The 20,942-nt window shown below is 37.0% G+C and overlaps 1 protein-coding gene across 4 annotated transcripts in view; it reads left to right on the top strand.

Annotated features, from left to right (window-relative positions):
• The window catches only part of IPO11 (importin 11), a 224,248-nt gene that overhangs the window by 109,089 nt on the left and 94,217 nt on the right, over positions 1-20,942 (top strand). For all 4 annotated transcript variants that reach the window (XM_055367578.2, XM_055367577.2, XM_063700733.1 and 1 more), the window contains exons 20-22: positions 3,577-3,690; positions 14,674-14,789; positions 19,244-19,320. In XM_055367578.2, the coding sequence (XP_055223553.2) occupies positions 3,577-3,690; positions 14,674-14,789; positions 19,244-19,320 (307 nt within the window). The remainder of the gene's footprint in view (positions 1-3,576; positions 3,691-14,673; positions 14,790-19,243; positions 19,321-20,942) is intronic.

Below are 20,942 nucleotides of genomic sequence, written 5' to 3'. Positions count from 1 at the left end.
TAATGATAGACTGGATTAAGAAAATGTGGCACATATACACCATGGAATACTATGCAGCCATAAAGAAGGATGAGTTCGTGTCCTTTGCAGGGACATGGATGAAGCTGGATACAATAGTGCTTTCTGACACATACAGTTTAATGTTGAAGTTTCAGTAAAGTCACCATCTTTGTACCATACTGTACAATTATTTGAATATTGTCTTTACTTTTTGATAAAGTAGTTGAAAATCTACAGTTAACTTTTCTAGTGCAGAGATCTTATAAATACATAGTCAAAATAAATATGTAATCATCAGGGGTGGTATCAGGTGGTCTTTGGGCCTGTGCATTTCTGAAGTGAAAGAACAAAATTAAAGGGACTCTGTGAAATATAAAATACTCTGTTGAAAATTTTATCTAAAAGATGAGGTGTCCTTAGGGACTTAGAGTAATTTTTTTAACCCCAATGATAGAGCCCTCATTAAAACATTTGTTAGATTGTCACCTATTTGATTTTCATGTTTTCAGTGATATGAATTTAAGTGGAGCTTTCCCTATATATGAGTTAACTCATAAGGCTATAATACTCAAAGTGCTTCCCCCATACCTCAAATTCTTTGGTAAGAACACTTAACATGAGATCCATCCTCTTAACAAAATTATAAGAGTAGACTACATTATTGTTGACTTTTGGTACAACATTCTATAGCAGAACCCTAAAGCTTATTCATCTTGTTTATCTGAAACTTTATGCCTGTTGATTAGTAACTTATTTCCCCTTCGCCTTAGTCCCTGGCAACCACTGTTCCACTCTTTGATTCTATGAATTAGACTATTGTAGATACCTCATATAAGTAGAATTGGTGTATATATGCAATTGTGTGTGTAATACCACATGTTCTTTATCCATTCATCTGTTGATGGATATTTAGGCTGCTTCCACATGTTGGCTATTGTGAATAGTGCTACAATAAACATGGTAGTGCTAATAATTTCTTTGGGATCCTGATTTCAGTTCTTTTGAATAGATGCCCAGAAATGGGATTGCTGGATGATACGATAGTTCTGGTTTTCATTTTTTTTGGAAGCTCAATGCTACTTTCCATAGTGGCTGTAACATTTTACATTCCTAGCAACAGTGTACAAAGATACCAGTTTCTCCATACCATTGCCAACACTTGTCTTATCTTTTATTTTTGTTTTATAATAGCCATCCTGACAGGCATGAGGTGATATCTCATTGTGGTTTTTGACTTGCATTTCCCTAATGACTGCAAAAACTTTCTTAGTTCTATGTGATTTTTAAAATGTTATGCAAATAATTGAAATTGTCCTTCACTTAAAACCTTTGTATTATAATCTTATTCAGAATTTTATATGGACAGTATTTTTTCTTTCACCTCTTTTCATTGAAAAATCTCAAACCTCCAAAAAGTTATAAAATAGATCAACACTTATATATCCTTCACTTCATTAGTAAGTTTCATCACTTACTAATATTTTACCACATTTGCTTTCTTTTTATCTATCCACATATACAGATTGTTGTTGTAAAACTATTTGAGTTTTAGTTGCAGACATCATGATACTCTCCAGAATATTAGACCTCTCCTTCTTAAGAGATGTATGCTCCATTTCCTACATTATCATAACCGTGATTAGACTCAGGAAACTTAACACTGATGCAATACTGTTATCTAATATCAAGTCAGTATTCAGATTTCCTTAGTTGCCCCATATAGCTAGCCTCCCACCCCACTGGAATATGTTTGGCTCTCATGTCACTGCTCTGTTATTTTTAATGCCCAGTCTTTTTCTCCTTCCTTTTATATCTTTCACAGCACTCGGTGATTGATTTTTTTGTTTTTGTTTTTTGAGATGGAGTCTTGCTTTGTCACCCAAGCTAGAGTGCAATGGGGCTCTCTTGGCTTACTGCAGCCTACACCTCCCAGATTCAAGTGATTCTCCTGCCTCAGCAGGAGCAGCTGGGATTACGGGTGCGCGCCACCATGCCTGGCTAATTTTTTTATTTTTAGTAGAGACGGGGTTTCACCATGTTGGCCAGGCTGGTTTTGGACTCCTGACCTCAAGCGATCTGCCCTCCTTGGCCTCGCAAAGTGCTGGGATTACAGGTGTGAACCACTGTGCCCGGCCTCTATGATTGATTTTTGAAATACTATTTTTATAGCATTATTTTTAATTTAGAACATTGTATATTCTAATGGCAGCCAAGATTGGAATATAAATATTTTATGGCTTTTAAATGTAACTGGGTACTTTGGTTTTATTACCCCATTTGTAATTTATAGTGTATATTTCTTTTCTGCAATTTCTAGGAAAGTATCCTCCCTCTTTAAAACCAAAACTACCTCATTTTCCTTACCAGTAGATTGTGTTGTCATACGCTTATTTTTAGTTGAGTATGAATGAGTTAGATACTTTGAAATCTGTTTTTACTTATTAATTGGCCTGCTTTTATGAGCTAACTGGAGTGATCTTTGAGATAGAACACTTAGCAATATTGAGTACATGTTCCAGAAATAATATTATAATCAAATTTTGAAAATAAGGTATTACATGGTAAATATGTTAAAATAAGGTAATACGTATCTTAATATTTATTCACTTATATCTTACTGAGATATTTGTGCAAATATTTAACTTCTTATTTTTCTGCATTCCCCACTAACACTTCACCACAGGAGAGGGGAGCAAATTCTGTAGTTGTTTGGCTACCCTTTTAGAGTATTTTACTAGCAGAATGAAGTAACTCACACTTTCTGGGAATGTTTTAAATTTTAATCCAGATATTCAAGTAGATAGTAGTGAAGCTATGAAGGTCTAGTGTTATTTCATCCCCAAGGATACTCTTACAGCAATTTCAAATACTGTAATACTAAGCTTATAGCAATCTCAAATACTGGAGCTGAAACGCTGTCCAGCATCATTGTAGATCCATTTTATTTTTCAAGAAACTACTGTCAGACTGAGCTGTGCTTCAGGGTAAAATGTAAAATCTGATTAACTTAATCTGTAGTGAGCTTAGCAATTTTATCCTTTGAAGATTTTTTTTTTCTCTTGTGTTTCCACCATACCTTGTATACACCTTCATCATTGCACTTCCCCTTTTTCATTGTAAGGGTTTGTCTGGCTGTCTGTGTATCCTTTTCTGTCCAGTGCCTTGTGTTCAGGGCCTGAAACTTGGAAGATATTTGTAGAATGAATGAATAAATGCTGACTTTTTAAAAAATAATAGTATAATTTCCAATTTGGTAAGCTGTTTTGTTAAAAAAGAAGCAGGTTATAATAGCATTTTCTGTTAACCTCTACAGAATGTTTTTTTATATTCATAAATTTTATTTCATTCAGTACACTTGATATTTGTTTAAAATTATTTAAAAATATTTACTATAGAGCCCTGGGCTTTTATGTAATGTCTAATTTTATTTCTTAAGGGTATAAGCTTAATACATTACATCTAATAAATATTAAATATGTGCTGTCTGGGACTTAATAGTGCTGTCATTGTTTTTCAAAGTAAATTGCCTTCTTTACTAATAAAATTTTGTTGTTTCCTCTACTTATATTGTAATAGATACGACCATATGTGGGATGTTTGGTACAATATTTGCCCCTCCTTTGGAAGCAGAGTGAAGAACACAATATGTTGAGATGTGCTATTTTGACAACACTTATTCATCTTGTTCAGGTAAGTCACTTCTCCACAGAGTTTTTTTAGTTTAGTGGTTTTTAAAAAATTCTTTTAACCATTTAAAAATTGTTTTTATGTGATTTATGTTAATGGTAGTGAAAAACTTCACATATCTTTTATTTTTTTTTCCATGTGTGATCTAAACAGATTTAAAAACAACTTTTGCATGCTTATTTTGGACATTTTTTTGAGGATGTGAAAAATATTATTCACTTTTAAATGTTGTCTCCAGTGATGATAGACTCATGGTTCGTGCAGTCCATGGCACCATGCATGCAGTTTCCTTGGTGGTCGGGGCTTTTCTGCTTAAACATACTTTATGTTTTCACTCTTTTTCCTTGATTTAAAATAAAAAAATTCCCTATTATAACTTGGTAAGGCAGGAAACCAGGTGAGTTGCTTTTGAGGGGAGACAAGTGAATTGGATTTCAGACATTTTGACGTTTGAGGTGTTGGGATGTGGTAGCAGGTAGAGAGGAACCTGAAACTTAGAGCTGGACTATAGTTCTTATTTGAACTGTTACAGTGAATCGTAGTCTGGTGAGAGTATGGTTAGGGAGGAGCTCAAGGCCGTGAGTTAGAATATATGTGTGGAGATGCTCAAGTGATTTTACTGACTTCACCCACAAGTTTGAGAAGTTTTCCAGTGGGGAAGAAATCAGAAGTATCCCTAAATTCAGAAGTACTGCTCTAAAGCTTTCTAAAATTAGTTTAGAAAAAACCAGAAACTTTTCTCAGAAGCTTTGATACTTTTTTGAACATGAACTCATTCTTTCCATAAATGCTTTCTTTTTTTTTTTTCCTGTTTGAGACGGAGTCTCGCTCTGTCGCACAGTCTGGAGCACAGTGGCGCGATCTTGGCTCACTGCAACCTCCGACTCCTGGGTTCAAGCAAGTCTCCTGTCTCAGCCTCCCAAGTAGCTGTGATTACAGGCGCACGCCACTGTGCCTGGCTAATTTTTGTATTTTTAGTAGAGACGGTGTTTCACCATGTTGGCCAGGCTGGTCTCAAACTCCTGACCTCAAGTGATCCGCCCACCTCAGGCTCCCAAAGTGCTAGGATTACAGGCATGAGCCACCATGCCCAGCCCCTCCGTAAATGGTTATGGATGACTTTTAGTTACAGATTCCTGTTTAAGGCAGTTTCAGATAAATAGTAATGCAAAATATTTTTAATGTACATTTCCCTGCTTTCTTTTTTTTTACTGTGGTAAAATACACATAACAAAATTTACCGTTTTAACCAATTTTAAGTGTACAGTGTAGTGTATGAATATATTAAATACATTCATAATGTTCAACTGTCACTACCATCCATCTCTGTAACTCTTTTTATCTTGTAAAACTGAAGCTATATCATTAAACAAAAACTCCACAGCTCCATCACTAAAGCACTTAAAAAAAAAAAATAAGTGAGGCCGGGCGCGGTGGCTCAAGCCTGTAATCCCAGCACTTTGGGAGGCCGAGGTGGGCGGATCGCAAGGTCAGGAGATCAAGACCATCCTGGCTAACACGGTGAAACCCTGTCTCTACTAAAAATACAAAAAATTAGCCGGGCGTGGTGGCGGGTGCCTGTAGTCCCAGCTGCTCAGGAGGCTGAGGCAGGAGAATGGCATGAACCCAGGAGGCGGAACTTGCAGTAAGCCGAGATCGCGCCACTGCACTGTAGCCTGGGCGACAGAGCAAGACGCCGTCTCAAAAAAAAGAAAAAAAAATAAGTGGCCCAGAATCTCTTCCTGTCTACCTTTTAATGCTTACGATTACCTTGTAAAGATTATGTCCGTTTTATAGAAGAGGATAAAGACTAAGAGAAGGTTACTATCTTGTGAATGCATTTATAAGTAATAGAACAATGAACGACCCGAGATATTTTGTATTATAACAGCATCTCTGCCAAATGTTTTTTGTTTTCGTTTTTTGAGACGGAGTTTCGCTCTTGTTGCCCAGGCTGGCGTGCAATGGCGCAATCTTGGCTCACCGCACTTCACCCACCTCCCAGGTTCAAGCAATTCTCCTGCCTCATCCTCCAGAGTAGCTGGGATTACAGGCATGCTCTACCATGCCTGGGTAATTTTTGTATTTTTAGTAGAGATGGGATTTCTCCATGTTGGTCAGGCTGGTCTTGAACTGCCGACCTCAGGTGATTTGCTTGCCTTGGCCTCCCAAAGTGCTGGGATTACAGGCATGAGCCACTGCTCCCGGCCTCCAAGATGTATTTTTAAGCTCAACTTGGGAGTTTTGTAAGAGACATGTGACTAAACACCAACTTTTATGTCTACTCAGGCAGTGTTACTTCAAGTAGTCTCAGGAGGTCAGAGTAACTCTTGTGGAATGTTAGGCCTTTTTTCTTTAATCATGACATTTAAGTACCCTGTGTATTTGTACCAGCCAAGAGTGCAAGGTTCAACCAAGTAGTATTCTACCTTTCTTGGAGAAAGCATATAACATAATACCAAAATTGAGACTGTAGCTTAAAATATATTTTTCAGCCGTTTGGGAAGATTATACTAAAGTTTATTGGTTGGCCAGGCACTGTGGCTCATGCCTGTAATCCAGGCATTTTGGGAGGCTGAAGTGGATGATCAGTTGAGGTCAGGAGTTCAAGACCAGCCTGGCCAACATGGTGAAACCCTGTGCCTACTAAAAAAAAAAAAAAAAAAAAAAAAAATTTGGCCAGGCACAGTGACTCGCGCCTGTAATCCTAGCACTTTGGGAGGCCGAGGCGGGTGAATCACGAGGTCAGGAGATTGAGACCATCCTGGCCAACATGGTGAAACCCCATCTCTACTAAAAATACAAAACTTAGCCAGGTGAGGTGGCACATGCCTGTAGTACCAGCTACTCAGGAGGCTGAGGCAGGAGAATCGCTTGAACCTGAGAGGCGGAGGCTGCAGTGAGCTGAGATCGCGCCACTGTACTCCAGCCTGGGTGACATAGCGAGACTCTGTCTCAAAAAAAAAAAAAGCCCAAAAATTAATTGGGTGTGGTGGTGCACACTTGTAGTCCCAGCTATTTGGGAGGGTGAGGTGTGAGAATTGCTTGAACCCGGGAGGCAGAGGTTGCAGTGAGCCAAGATCACACCCCTGCACTCTAGCCTGGGTGACAGAGTGAGACCCTGTCTCAAAAATAATAAAAAAAAGTTTACTGGTAAATTTCCTTTCTTGCAAAATACTGCTATCTTTTGGCTTTTGACACATAACAGACATTAGTGTTAAGTTTCTGTATGTTTTTGTTTTTGTTTTTTTTAATCCTGGAAATCCAGATTCTGGTAGTCTTTGAAGAGGGTGGTCACTGGGTGAAAATAAACTTTCTAGTCTGCATAGTTGAACTTAGAGGAAGTAGGTATTCATTCATATGCTAAACATTTATTGAGAACCTGCGATGTGCAACACAGGGTAATAGGCACTGGGCTACAGAATAGAAATGAATAGAATGGGATCTTTGTGTAGGTGACTGTCTAGGGAAATACTGAATAAGTGTGTTAATTGCCCTTTTAGCAATTAAGAACATACTGCTATTGGGGGTACATGGCCAATTCTCTGTGTCACATGGAGGGTGAGGCGGGGCACATTAGGAAAGGCCTCCTGACAGAGGTGTTACTCAAATTTTGGTGTTGTTAAATAGTGTTGTTAAATAACACAAGAAGTGTTATTTAGATGGTGGTTTAGCAATGAGAGTGGTAAAGGTGTTTTAGGCATATGAACCGACATGTGTAAAACTACCTAAGCATTAGAGAATGCAGTACATTTTATTTTTTTTAAGGTTTATATATTGATCAGTTTTAATGTTGACAGATAAAGGAGTTAGTTCTTAAAGATTTTTCAAATGAAAAGTATCAGTACCCTGCTCCTCCTCCTCATTTCCTTTTTGGTGGAAGAATCCACTGTCAACTCTTATAGCCAGATCATAGGTTTCTCAGTCTTTCTCACTCTAACATATTGTTTATTACTGATTTAAGCATTGTAGGCATTACTTCTTGACTTCCCTGCATAGAAGATGAAAATGTAATTCTTTTATACCCCTGTGTCCTTCCTATTCCACTATCCTCCCAGTATACTTGATTGTATAAAGACTGTTGAAGGCATATATCATTATGTCATGATTAATTTTATTTCTTATACATAGTGTTTCCAACCTCCACCCTTGTATTAATAATTTTATTTGCTTAGTATACTGAGAAAGTACCATAAACTTGGTGGCTTAAAACAATATGCATTTATTAGCTCATAGTTCTGTAAGTCAGAAACCTGGGCATGCAATGTCTGAATTCTCTGATCAGAGTTTAATGGACTGAAATTGAGGTGACTGCCAGAATAAATTCTTCACTGGAGGCTTTGGGGAAGAATCTGTTTCCGTACTCATTCAGCTTGTTGGCAGAGTTTAGTTCATTGATTTGTAGGACTAAGGTCCCAGTTTACTTGCTAGCTGTCATCTAGGGTCCCCTCTTGTTCCCAAGTCCAGCCACATTCTTTGACACATAGCCCCTTTCATGTTCAAAGTCAGCAGTGGGGAAATTCTCAAATGTCAGATCCCCCGAGGGTTTTAATCTGTGACCTCCCCTTATGCCACTAGCTAGAAAATACTCTCTTTTAAAGGGCTCTTGTGAGTAGGTCAGGCCCACCTGGATAATCTTCCTATCTAAGGTCAGTTGATGTGGGACTTTAATTACATCTGTAAATTATTTCTTCGCAGTAGTACCTAGATTAGTGTTTGAATAACTAGGGAATGGTGTGTGTACAGTAGTGTCCAAGAACCTAAGTGATCATCTTAGATTTCTGCTTAGTACACTTAGTTGTCTATGCAGTTGAACCTATTCTTTTCACTTGTTATCTACACATTTCCTCTGTGATGTTTTGTTACTTTCATCATCTTGAAGAGATACGACAGTTTTTTTTTTTTTTTAACACTTTAAGTTCTAGGATACATGTGCACAATGTGCAGGTTTGTTACATATGTATACGTGTGCCATGTTGGTGTGCTGCACCCATTAACTCATCATTTACATTAGGTATGTCTCCTAATGTTATCCCTCCCCACTCCCCTGACCCCATGACAGGTCCCGGTGTGTGATATTCCCCACCCTGTGTCCAAGTGTTCTCATTGTTCAGTTCCCACCTATGAGTGAGAACGTGCTGTTTGGTTTTCTGTCCTTGCGATAGTTTGCTCAGAATGATGGTTTCCAGCTTCATCCATGTCCCTACAAAGGATGGCTACATAGTATTATATAGTGTATATGTGCCATGTTTTCTTAATCCAGTCTATCATTGATGGACATTTGGGTTGGTTCCAAGTCTTTGCTATTGTGAATAGAGCCACAATAAACATACATGTGCATGTGTCTTTATAGCAGCATGATTTATAATCCTTTGGGTATATACCCAGTAATGGGATGGCTGGGCCAAATGGTATTTCTAGTTCTAGATCCTTGAGGAATTGCCACACTGTGTCTTCCACAATGGTTGAACTAGTTTACAGTCCCACCAACAGTGTGAAAGTGTTCCTATTTCTCCACATCCTCTCCAGCACCTGTTACTTCTTGACTTTTTAATGATCTCCATTCTAACTGGTGTGAGATGGGAGATATGACAGATTCTTATGTGCTCTAGTTTGGACTGGTTTTACTTAGGCTTTTGCACAGCTGTTGTAACTGGATTTTCTTTCACTGCCTATCCTTTCTGTGGGATGTCTGTTTTCTGTGCATCATGTCATATCTTTTCTTGTTTTACATTCTTTTTCTGATGGCAGCCATGAATGGCAGTAGCATTTTGCAAAAATACATAGGAGGTAAATTTTTTGTTTTGAGATATTGCATGTGCAAAAATGTCTTCATTCTAGTTTCAAATTGATTAGTAGTTTGGCTGGTATAAAAGTCTAGGTTTCCCCCTCAAAATTTTGGAGACTTTTTTTTTCTTTGTCTTAAGACTTCCAAAATTGCTCTGGGGACCCTGGAGCCATTCTAATTCTTGATTCTTGAATGTATTACCCCTCCTTCCCTTTTCTGGCAACTTGTGTGATCATCTCTGTGTTCCTGTTTTCAGTTTCATGATGTGAGTGTCTTTTCATCTCACTGTTCTGGACACTTGGTGGACATTTCAGGCTGGAAACTCATGTTCTTGAATGCTAGATGACTCCATTGTATTTTATTTCTTCCTCTTCGTATTTTTCTTTTCTTACTTTCTGAACTTTTTGTTACTTACATGATAGATATTCTGAACCAGTTGTCTGATTTTCTTTGTTTCCTTCCTGCTTTTTTTTTTCCTCTTTCTCCTTCTGTTCTACTTTCTAGGGAATTTTCTCAATTTTATCTTTCAGCCTTTTTATTGAGTTTTTCTTTTCTGGTGACATGTTTTAATGCCTATGGGTTCTTTTGTGTTTTCCTGAATAATTCTTTTGTACAACATTTTGTTTTTGTTTTATGACGCAGTGTTTTCTTTAATGCAGTGTTTTAATTACCGAAGATATTAATGATATATTTTTCCAAGCTTTCATCTCTGCCTGGTCTCTGTTTCTTTTAAGGTGCTGTTTTCTATTTAGTTAGTTGTTTTGTTTTCTGTTTTTCATAGCAAACATTTTAATCATATCTGTTGATCCTCGGTTGCCTTCTCTTATTTACTTATTTACGTTCTATTATGAAAAATTTAAAGCATACACAAAAAAGGAAGAAGAGTGTGATGAAACCTGAAGCATCACCCAACTTCAAGATCAGCATTTTGTCTGTATAAATTTAGGAGCGGACACTAAAAAGCTGAGTGGAAGGATTGTGTGTGTGGTGTGGTGGGGAGGCTTGCTGATTGTGGTGGGGTTTTTTTTTTTTTTTTTTTTTTTTTGAGACAGGATCTCACTCTGTTGCCCAGGCTGGAGTGCAGTGGTGCGATCTTGGCTCACTGCAACCTCCACCTCCAGAGTTCAAGTGATCCTCCTGCCTCAGCCTCCCTAGTAGCTGGGACTACAGGCATGCACCAACATGCCTGGCTAATTTTTGTATATTTAGTGGAGACAGTGTTTCATCATGTTGGCCAGGCTAGTCTCAAACTCCTGACCTCAGCTGATCTGCCCGCCTTGACCTCCCAAAGTGCTGGGATTACAGGCATGAGCCACTGCTCCCGGCCATAATTGTGTGTTTTTCTTTTAGGATGGTCTGGTTGGGTTTTGTAGGAGAATGTTTTCGGGTTAATTTTTTAAGGTCTTTCCTCAGTGAAGGACCCCCGAGTCTCCTACCTGTTACATGCTGATGTAATCTTCCTGTTTTATGTCATATCCCTGTTCTTGATTACCTGGTATCTCCCTGTCTTGAAACCACCTGTTTTATCTTAGCAGAAAATAAATAGCTGGTTTTATTCTGGTTCAGAGGAGGGCCAGTTATTTGTCTCCTTATGTATCTGGATGAGATCTTGGCATCAAACTGCTTTCTAAACATTTTCTAGAAGTCCTCTTATTATTAATACTTCCTTTTCACTGTCCTCCAATCCTCTGTCCCCTAAATGCAGGCATGCATATGCACACACAGTTGTGCACACACACACACCTCTCAAAATACCTGGTGCCATTAGTTCCTCAGTCTTTTTTCTGTAGTGTAAATCAGGTAGTTTGTCTTTTCCTGCTGCCCTGCTGGATTTTAGTTTTGGTTTCTTAGTTGGCTAAATCAGTTAGCACTTGTCTTTCTTCCCAGCTTCCAAAGTGAATTACTTTTATCTCTTCTTATTCTGTCTTTGTATTTCTGTTTTTAGTTCTTTTTTTTTTTTTTTTTTTTCAAATCCTCCTGTATCCTTTTAGTTGGCTTTGGGAAAGAACAGTAGTAAATGCATGTATTGAAACTGTTCCTCTGTTAGCTTTCTCCAGATGTTAACAGTGATTTCTAACTGTGCATTATTTGGTATAGCAGGAACATAGAGTACAGAGCTTGTATAGGGGGAACTGGTCAGGAAGGCTAAGCGAACATCTCTTGAAGGTCAGAGGAAGAAACGTTACGATTTGTATTTTAGAAAAGTAGTCAGGGCACCACTGAGGGCACTAGTTTGGAAGTGGGTAAAACTAAGGTCAAATAGACTAATTAGGAGACTGTTAATCAGAAAAAAGATGATGAGAACCTGAATTATGGAGAGAAGGGGAAAGATTTGAAAAATATTTAGGAGATATTTCTTCTTCTTTGAAGAAGAACCAGGAGGTAGCCATGATATAATTTATCACTAGGTAGATAGTGATTCATGTCACTTGAGTTAGGAAATACAGGAAAAACTGTGTTTTAGGAAGACAATGAGTTGGTTCAGTATTAGAGGTTGAGATAACCTTCTGGCTGATAATGTGCTATAGTTGGTTGATTGTTTGGAATTCAGAGAGTTGTTGTAGATATGATAGATTTGTATATCATCAGTGTGTTCATGGGACATGAGAAGACAGCCAAGGATACTACCCTGAGAATGGTATTTGGAGGATGCTATTTTTTTTTTAAACTTTTCTTTTGTGGAAAAAATAATAGATTCACAGGACGTTTGAAAGATTGTATAGAGAAATCCCATGTGTCCTTCACCCAATTTCTCCTTACATGTTATGTAATTATAGTAGAATATTAATTCTCCCGTCTTTAATTATTCCTGGTAGTTTTCTTATTTTAATAACCAATGAATTCATTTTTGAACTTTCAGAGTATTGTAGGCAATGTCTTGTAGTTACTGTGGGCCCAAAGGGTGCTTACATTTACTTAAAGCTGCATATCAGGGATTGGACACATTCTTTAGCCACTAGAATTATAAGGTATTGAATCTCTTCAAGCATTGATTAAGACAGTGTGTTATATAGTATAGTAGAATTAGTATTCTATAATTACATAAGATGTAAGGAGAAATTGGGTGAAGGATACGTGGGATTTCTCTATACAATCTTTGAAAGCAGTGTGTTTAGCGATTGCTTACTTTAGTTTTGCTAATGCTAGCATATTTTGAATATTGGAATACACATTTAAGTAAGTAGATAAATTTTCCAAGGAAATTTTAAGTCTACTGATAATCAAAATGAACTTGACTGTTTTTTTTCTTAATATTCTTTCTTTTTTGTTTCATGAAAGACTGAGCTATGGAGAGTGAAACTGAAGTGAGTTTTAAGGCCCAGTATGTACTACTCTGTTAAATAATGGCATTTTCATAATTCTCTTCCTTTGGAAAACTCCTTAATAAAGCCTTCCAAGTGGTTTTTCATTATTAAAAGGGACAAAATTATATTTAACATAAGTTCTGGAGATTTAATATATAGTGCAGTGACTGTAGTTAAAAAATAATGTATTGTACACTGGAGAATTGCAGATAAAATCCCAACAATTGAACTTAGTAGTATGTGTCATCAAAGGGGGAATACATATATACTGTGTGGCATTGTAATTTGCTTTGAATTATATTGACATTTGAATTACTTCTTAGGTGAGGAGGTATTTCGTAATTTATTTGGTTTCCTTTTTGTGTTCATCAAATTATAGATATTATTATGTTTTACAGATTGACTTTTTACCCCTTTTGTTTTCTTCCAAAATACCTACTGTGTAATACATTGAATCAACCTCCCTAAGACAGTAATTCAGCAAACTAGAATTTTAGATTGAAACTTCTCTTCTTCTTCCATCTTTGTGTTCTTGATTCATTAAAAATGTTATCAAAAATTCTTAAATATGTTGAAAAGATAACAAAAACGCCTTTGCCCTCATCCCGACATCATCCTTTTTCCTTTCCTGTATCTAAGAAGCATTAACAGTTTTTTCTGTTTGCTTCCAGAAACATTTTTGTGTATACCATATACAGATACCTAGATATTTAAAAAAATTCTTTGACATGTGGAATTGTTATACACACTTCTGCACCTTTTAAAAAGAATTTGTGGCCGGGCGCGGTGGCTCACGCCTGTAATCCCAGCACTTTGGGAGGCTGAGGTGGGCGGATCACGAGGTCAGGAGATCGAGACCACGGTGAAACCCCATCTCTACTAAAAATACAAAAAATTAGCCGGGCGCAGTGGCGGGCGCCTGTAGTCCCAGCTACTCAGGAGGCTGAGGCAGGAGAATGGCGTGAACCCGGGAGGCGGAGCTTGCAGTGAGCCGAGATTGCACCACTGCACTCCAGCCTGGGCGACAGAGCGAGACTCCATCTCAAAAAAAAAAAAAAAAAAAAAAAAAGAATTTGTTTGAAAATTTAAAATTCTGTGTCAAATCCTCCCATCCTTTTTTTGTGTGGGTGTGTGTGTGAGGTGAGGAGGTTGACAGATTCTCGCTTTGTCATGTAGGTTGGAGTGCAGTGGTGGGATCATAGCTCACTGACTGCAGCCTTGAATTCTAGGGCTCCAGCGATCCTCCTGCCTCAGTCTCCTGAGTAGCTGGGACTATAAGCAGGCACCACCATGCTTGGCTAACTTTTAAATGTTTTTCAAGAACAGAGTCTTGCCATGTTGCCCAGGCTGGTCACCAACTCCTGGCCCCAAGCAGTCCTCCCGCCTTGGCCTCCCAGTGAGTTGGGATGATAGGCATGAGCCATGGCATTCAGCCCCTAAAATCTTTTTTAATGGCTTTTCAATATTCTTGAATCTGTTCCATAATTCAGTTACTTTACTGATGAACATTTAGGGTGGGTTCATTTTAGATTAATTATTTAGGTGAAAGCATCTATAGAATTTAAAATACCAATGTTAGTATGTCATCTGTAGAGACAGGGAGAGGAAAATAGATATTTCTTATATGTGCAATCTATTAAAATGAACAGATGTATGTAGCCTTGACATATATATTTTTTTAACTGCCAATAGGCAATTGAATAGTATTTTTTAATTTTTCCTTTCCAATTATAAACAGAACTTTGTTTTGCTATTACTTGTAATTAGGACCTTCCTAAAAATATGATTCATTTTTTTAATTGGTTTTAGGGCTTTTTATATGATAGGTAATTTTTTGGTGGGGGATGGGACATTAGAGTGTCTTATTATAAGTTTTATTTATACTTCCCATAGGGATTAGGAGCAGACAGCAAGAACCTGTACCCTTTCCTGCTCCCAGTTATTCAACTGAGTACAGATGTTTCACAGCCTCCACATGTTTATCTTCTGGAAGATGGTTTAGAATTATGGTAAGAGGAAAAACTTAATACCATGGATCTTATTTTATTCGTGACCTTTCCTACTCTCATGCCAATAAAGTAAGGTCATGTAATAGGGCTTTAAAATCAAAAAATGTTAACTCTGTTTCTTCAAACTGGGGCATGTATCTCCTTTTTTTGGCAGCTGTCAATCAGTGTAGGATTATAGTAGACAAAGTTAAAGGGGGACATTTCAATAGGAACTCAGCTGCATTTCATCTTTTGGAATTTGTCATGTAATATGGGGTCATGGTAACTTTTCCAAAAAGTTACTGACTTAAAATTTCCAGTCTGTTAAATGAGATGTTTGGGGGATATTGAGGTCCTCTTACTACTTAACCAAGTGTTGAGATATTATACCTCAGCTCCAAATGCTAATGCGACTTACAGTCTTAACTTACTGTTCTACTGAATAAATTAGTAGTATGCATTATTAAGAGGTTAAAAGAAATGCCCTGCTTCTGTGGCAGCTCGGTCCTACAAAGGCTTATTGACTGCCCACGGTGTGTAAGCAACTGTGCTAGAAAATCCTTTTGCTTTATTAAGCTCACTTTACTGTTGGCAACAGTTTTCTCCAGAGACAATCTTTCAATAATAATACATGAAAAGTTTCAAAATCCCATTTTGTAAATTGATAGTGCAGTTAAAGAAAGCAAATCATAGAAATCAACTGTAAAAGAAATGAACATTTGATTCTCTTCATCCCTCCCTCCCTCCCTTTGGAACTAACTGTTTTTGTTAGATGTCTGGAATTTAACAGTTTTGGTTCTTAGAAATTACCTTTGGTACAAATTATAAATAATGATCTTTATCAGAATATGAGATGAATGACTTTAAAACTTTACTAGTTAGATACTTATTAATTTGTGGTTTGCGTTCCTCAGAAAGGTGTTGTTCGAACTTAAATGGCATGTATATGGTTTGGTTGTAAATTAGCCTGTTGTTGAAATATTTTATATTCAAACACTTATATTTGTATAAGGATGGATTACTTTAGATCAGAGGTTGGCAAACTTGTACTAGACAGGACCAGATATTAAATATTTTGGGCTTTCTAAGTCACACAGTCTTTGTTGCAACTATTTGACTCTGCTGTCAGTGTCAAAACAGTCATAGACAATATGTAAGTAGGTATGGCTGTGCGCCAATTAAACATCATTTATAGAAATAAGTACGTGGGTGGATTTAGCCCATGAGCTGTAGTTTGCCATCCTCTGCCCTAGATTGTAAGATAAAATATTAATTCCTGGCATATAAATGATTTTGTGTAAACATGTAGATACTATATGATGTTGAATGTTAGAAAAAATCCAATATTAAAGAGATTAGACTCAGAATTATCAGTATTACTGACAGTATATTAATGTGTTATTAAAGGTGTAGATATTTTCAAGGGATTACATTAAAAAGTAATAATAAAAATGCACGGCTTTGTTAATGGTAATGTTTTTTCCTAGCTTTTAGTTACATGCTAATAAAAATAAATTATTAGGAAATTTTTTTAATTACCTAATTTGTTAATAGTTGAGTTTCTTTAAAGAGAGTACATCCTTCGTCATGAATTTTTCTTGATGGGTTAGAGTTTATATTTGAAATCAGGCAAACATAGGTGCCAATCCCAGTTATACTACTGCATTATATATGTAATTTTAAGAAGTTAATCATCTTTGGTGAACCACAGTTTTCTTGTCTTTAAAATGAAGAATAATTCCTACCCTTACATGGTTGTTGTGAATATGAGATAATGTTTGCTGAAGTGGTTGGCACTTTGGATATGGCATTCAATGCCTGAGGATAATTAAAGATTGCTTAAGAAGAGAAGGACAGAGAACATTCTGGCCAGGGCAGAATTCTAATGAACTTGTAACATTTTGAGGACACAAGGAGCCATCTACAAAGACAGAGAAGAGCTATTTACTTATATAGTAGGAAAACCAAGCCAAGAGAGGAGAATGTTTCCTAAAAGAGGAGAAAGTGGTCAACTTTGTCAAATGTTGCTGATTTTCCTAGTAAGATTAGTATAGAGATGTGAATTTGGCCACATGAAGATGATAGGAGGGTTTTCACCGGAGTGGTAAGAACAGAAATTAGAATTGGAATAGACTGAAGAATGAATTGAAGGTAAGTCCGTACAGACTATGCACACTGATAACTTGTTTGAGAGCTTTTACTATTAAGAGGAGCATAGACATGGGGCAACAGCTGGGTAGTGTGGGAAATGTGAAGATCTAGAGGAATGGGTGAGGCTGGATTGAGAGAGTGGGATAAATGAAGGAGGCAAAAAGGGGTGGGATTCAGAGCTCAAGTGGAGGGGGTTGAATTTTGGTAGCAGCTGGGATACTTCATGCATTTTAACTGGAGGCAGAAGGTGGTTTTCCAAATTTTGTAGTGGAATGAGATAGGGAGGTGTTCCATCCAATAGCTTGTATTTTCTCAACAAAATATGAAGCATCGTCTTTAGTGGGGAGTAATGGGCTGGATTAGGAGTGTGCACAAGATATGAGAGGTCTGTAGGTGAGAGAAGGTATAAAGTAGTTATCTTAGAGAATGGGAATTTGAATTTATTAGGGATAAAACCAGTACACCAGTTGATGCTTGGGGTCACGAATATGGAGTGAAACTGTCAGACTGATTATGTGATTTATCTCCTACTATGGCTTTTTATTTTCCTCTTGATCCATCTCACTAGAGATTTGTCAGTTACTAGGCTTTTCAAAAACAACCTTTGGCTTTGGTTCTCTTTGTTGTATATCTGTTTCCTATTTATTAATATCTGCTCTTATGTTTATTATCTTATTCTACTTGCTTTAGGTTTATGGGCTTGTTGTCATTTGATCTCCATTCTAAGAAAATCAGCTCATCAACTTTTAGCTTTTCTTCTGTCTTAATATAAACATTAAATACGATAAATTATTTTTAAACAGAATTTGAACAAAAGACTTTGTATAGTTTTTTTGTTTCTAAGAATATTGGATGAGGTAGTAATGAATACTGGTAAGCAAACAGCAGTATCAGCTATATCTTATTAAATGTAATATGATCATTTAAAAAACAAAACAAATTTGATTGCTTTTTGCTATTTACTCAAAAGATCATATCTTTCTCTTAAGAAAAAACCTTTCTTTTAAAAGAAACTTGATTTCCTAGGATAAACTTTACTTGGTGGGGAATTCCACTATAATGCATATTATAAACATTTTTCTAACATTTTATCTAATTTTATTTTTTCTTCTATTAATGATTTGGATCTATGATCTACATTTTGTGATTCTTTTTGATTTTATATCAGTGCTATGTTTAACAATTTAAAAATTGTTTTCATTGCACTGGAATGATTTTTGTGATATATAACAATCTATTCTTTGTATGTTTGAACAATTAAGAAAAGGAACTGGAAGTAGACCCATGTTGGGGGCCAGGGGTTCTTTACAGTTTTGATAGCATCATCAGGTTATTCCTTAGTTTTTAGTTTTTATAGCCAATATTAGATTTTGAATAGGCCTTCCCCTCCTTTCCTTGCTGCTGTTTCAACAATCAAAAAAATCCTTGTTTTGAGGGTTGGGGGATGTGAACAGGTAGACCAATCACACACTTCTCTGATAACCCACCATGGATGTGTATTATGTCATGGATTGTGGTCAGATTAGTTTGTAATTTGCCTTTGTTGCACTAAACCTTCCATGTATACGTATTATATTATGGATTGTTTCATAACTGCTAATGCGGTCAGATTGGCTTGTAATGGCCTTTGTTGTACTAAGTTCATATTTATTAAGCATTTAGCATAAGTTTTACTAACTTATTAGCCTAGTTTCCCATCGAAGAACACATCAATTACATGTGGCAGAGGAACATATCAAGAAAATCAGAACAACAAAATAACTTTTTTACCTGTTTGACCAATCTGTAATAGTTATGCTTTTGGTTTATTGTTATAATTTCATTATTATGGATACTTTAGTATATACAGTTGTGTCTTTCTATCAACAGGGGATTGGTTCCAGGGCTACCACATATACCAAAATTCATGCATACTAAAGTCCCACAGTCAGCCCTGCGGAACCTGTGTATATGTGTATGTGAAAAGTCAGCCCTCCATGTACTTTGGTTTTGCATCCTGTGAATACTGTATTTTTAATCTTGGATTTGGTTGAAAAAGTCTGGGTTTAAGTGGACCTACTCAGTGTAAAGCCATGTTGTGCAAGGGTCAACTGTAGTTACTTTCCTTACTACCTTTGCTATGTATGTAGAAATATTACATAATTTGCAGACAGGTTTTTATTTTGAGGCATTTGGTTAATTCTTTCTTAGATAATTTTTATAACTTAACTGATTATACACTTACCTTTCTTCATTTAAATGAGACCTTTTAAAATATTTAAGTCATATGTTAATGGCTTTAATGGGCATGGAAAGTGGTTTAATCATCTGTTTTTCCTTCCTAGGTTAGTAACTTTGGAAAACAGTCCATGTATTACACCAGAGTTGCTTCGTATATTTCAGAATATGTCACCACTTCTTGGTATGTGTTAAAGCATAAACTTAGTAATGTTTTTGAATGCAACCATAATTTGGAGGCATTGAAACATAATTTGGAGGCGTTACAACAAAGTTGTAAGTTCAACTTCTAGTTTAGATTCAGGGGATATATGTACACGTTTGTTACATGGATATATTGCGTGATGTTGAGGTTTGGGGTACAATTGATTCTGTCATCCAGTTAGTGAACATAGTACCTAATAGTTTTTCAACCTTTGAGTTCCTCCCTCTGCCCTCTAGTAGTCTGCAGTGTCTGTTTTTGCCATGATTATGTCCTTGAGTACTCAATGTTTAGCTTCCATTTATAAATGAGAACATACATACCTTCCATTTTTATTTAATCCCTAATATTGACAAATAAGTCTGTTGGTATTGTTTGTTTTGTTTTGTTTTGAGACAAGGTCTTGCTCTGTTGCCCAGACTGGAGTGCAGTGGTATGACCACAGCTTACTGCAGCTTCGAACTACTGGACTGAAGCAACTCCTCTAGCTTCCTGAGTAGCTAGAGCTACAGGCACACACCATCACATCTGGCTATTTTTTTCTTTTTTGGAGATGGAGTTTCACTCTTGTTGCGCCGGCTGGAGTGTAATGGTGTGATCTCGGCTCGTGGCAACCTCCACCTCCCAGGTTCAAACTGTTCTCCTGCCTCAGCCTCCTGAGTAGCTAGGATTACAGGTGTGCACCACCACACACAGCTAATTTTTATATTTTAGTAGAGACGGGGTTTCACCGTGCTGGCCAGGCTGGTCTCGAACTCCTGACCTCGTGATCTGCCTGCCTTGGCCTCCCAAAGCGCTGGGATTATTAGAGGCAAAAAATGTCCCTGAGGTATAATGAATGACACACTGGAAAAATAGACTTACTCTTTGAAAATACCAGCAAATGTGGACTAAAAACAATTGTAACTGATTAAAAAATCATTTTCTCGCCTTATTTGTTGGATGACCATGGTGGTTAGATAATGTGATTAGTTCTTCACATTTTCTCCTAAATTTTTTGTTACTCTTTTCAAATAACAATCAAGGTAACCATTTGTTTTCCAATAAAGAGCCATTTGCTGTTTGTTATCTAGAGTCCCCATAAAAGGAAAAACTTACCAAAGATGAAGTCAGTGGCAATAGGTGTTGATCTACTAGAAAAAGAGAATAGGGTTCTTTGGTGAAGGCCTTTTTCTGTTCTACCTAACTTGGAGACTACATACCATGCTACTTTAGGCAGTCCACAGGCTTCTTTATATTTGACCTAAGATTAGACACCTCAGCCAGCCCTTTTACCAACTTTGTCGTGAACAACATTCAGCTGCTTCCACATATGTGTGATTTCGCATATTGGTCTCATTTCACCCTGTTTTCCACCTCAAATTCAGCATGCTTAGTCTCCACAATGTTCAGTTCCCTAAGAGTGATGGGAGAGGGATTGGTAACCAAGAAGAAGAGATTTAAATACAAAGCATATGACTTACTTTACTATAACTGTATGACACTGTATTTAGTGTAGCTTTAGGTAAGCGCTCTAGTGTAGTGGTTTTTTTTTGTTGGCGGTGGTTTGTTTGTTTGTTTGTTTGTTTGTTTTGAGACAGAGTCTTGCTCTGTCACCCAGGCTG

The sequence above is a fragment of the Gorilla gorilla genome, chromosome 19, assembly GCF_029281585.2.
Source record: "Gorilla gorilla gorilla isolate KB3781 chromosome 19, NHGRI_mGorGor1-v2.1_pri, whole genome shotgun sequence".
Lineage (NCBI taxonomy): Eukaryota > Metazoa > Chordata > Mammalia > Primates > Hominidae > Gorilla > Gorilla gorilla.
The sequence above is the reverse complement of the archived record's forward strand: the minus strand, read 5'-3'. Positions and strand labels throughout refer to the sequence as shown.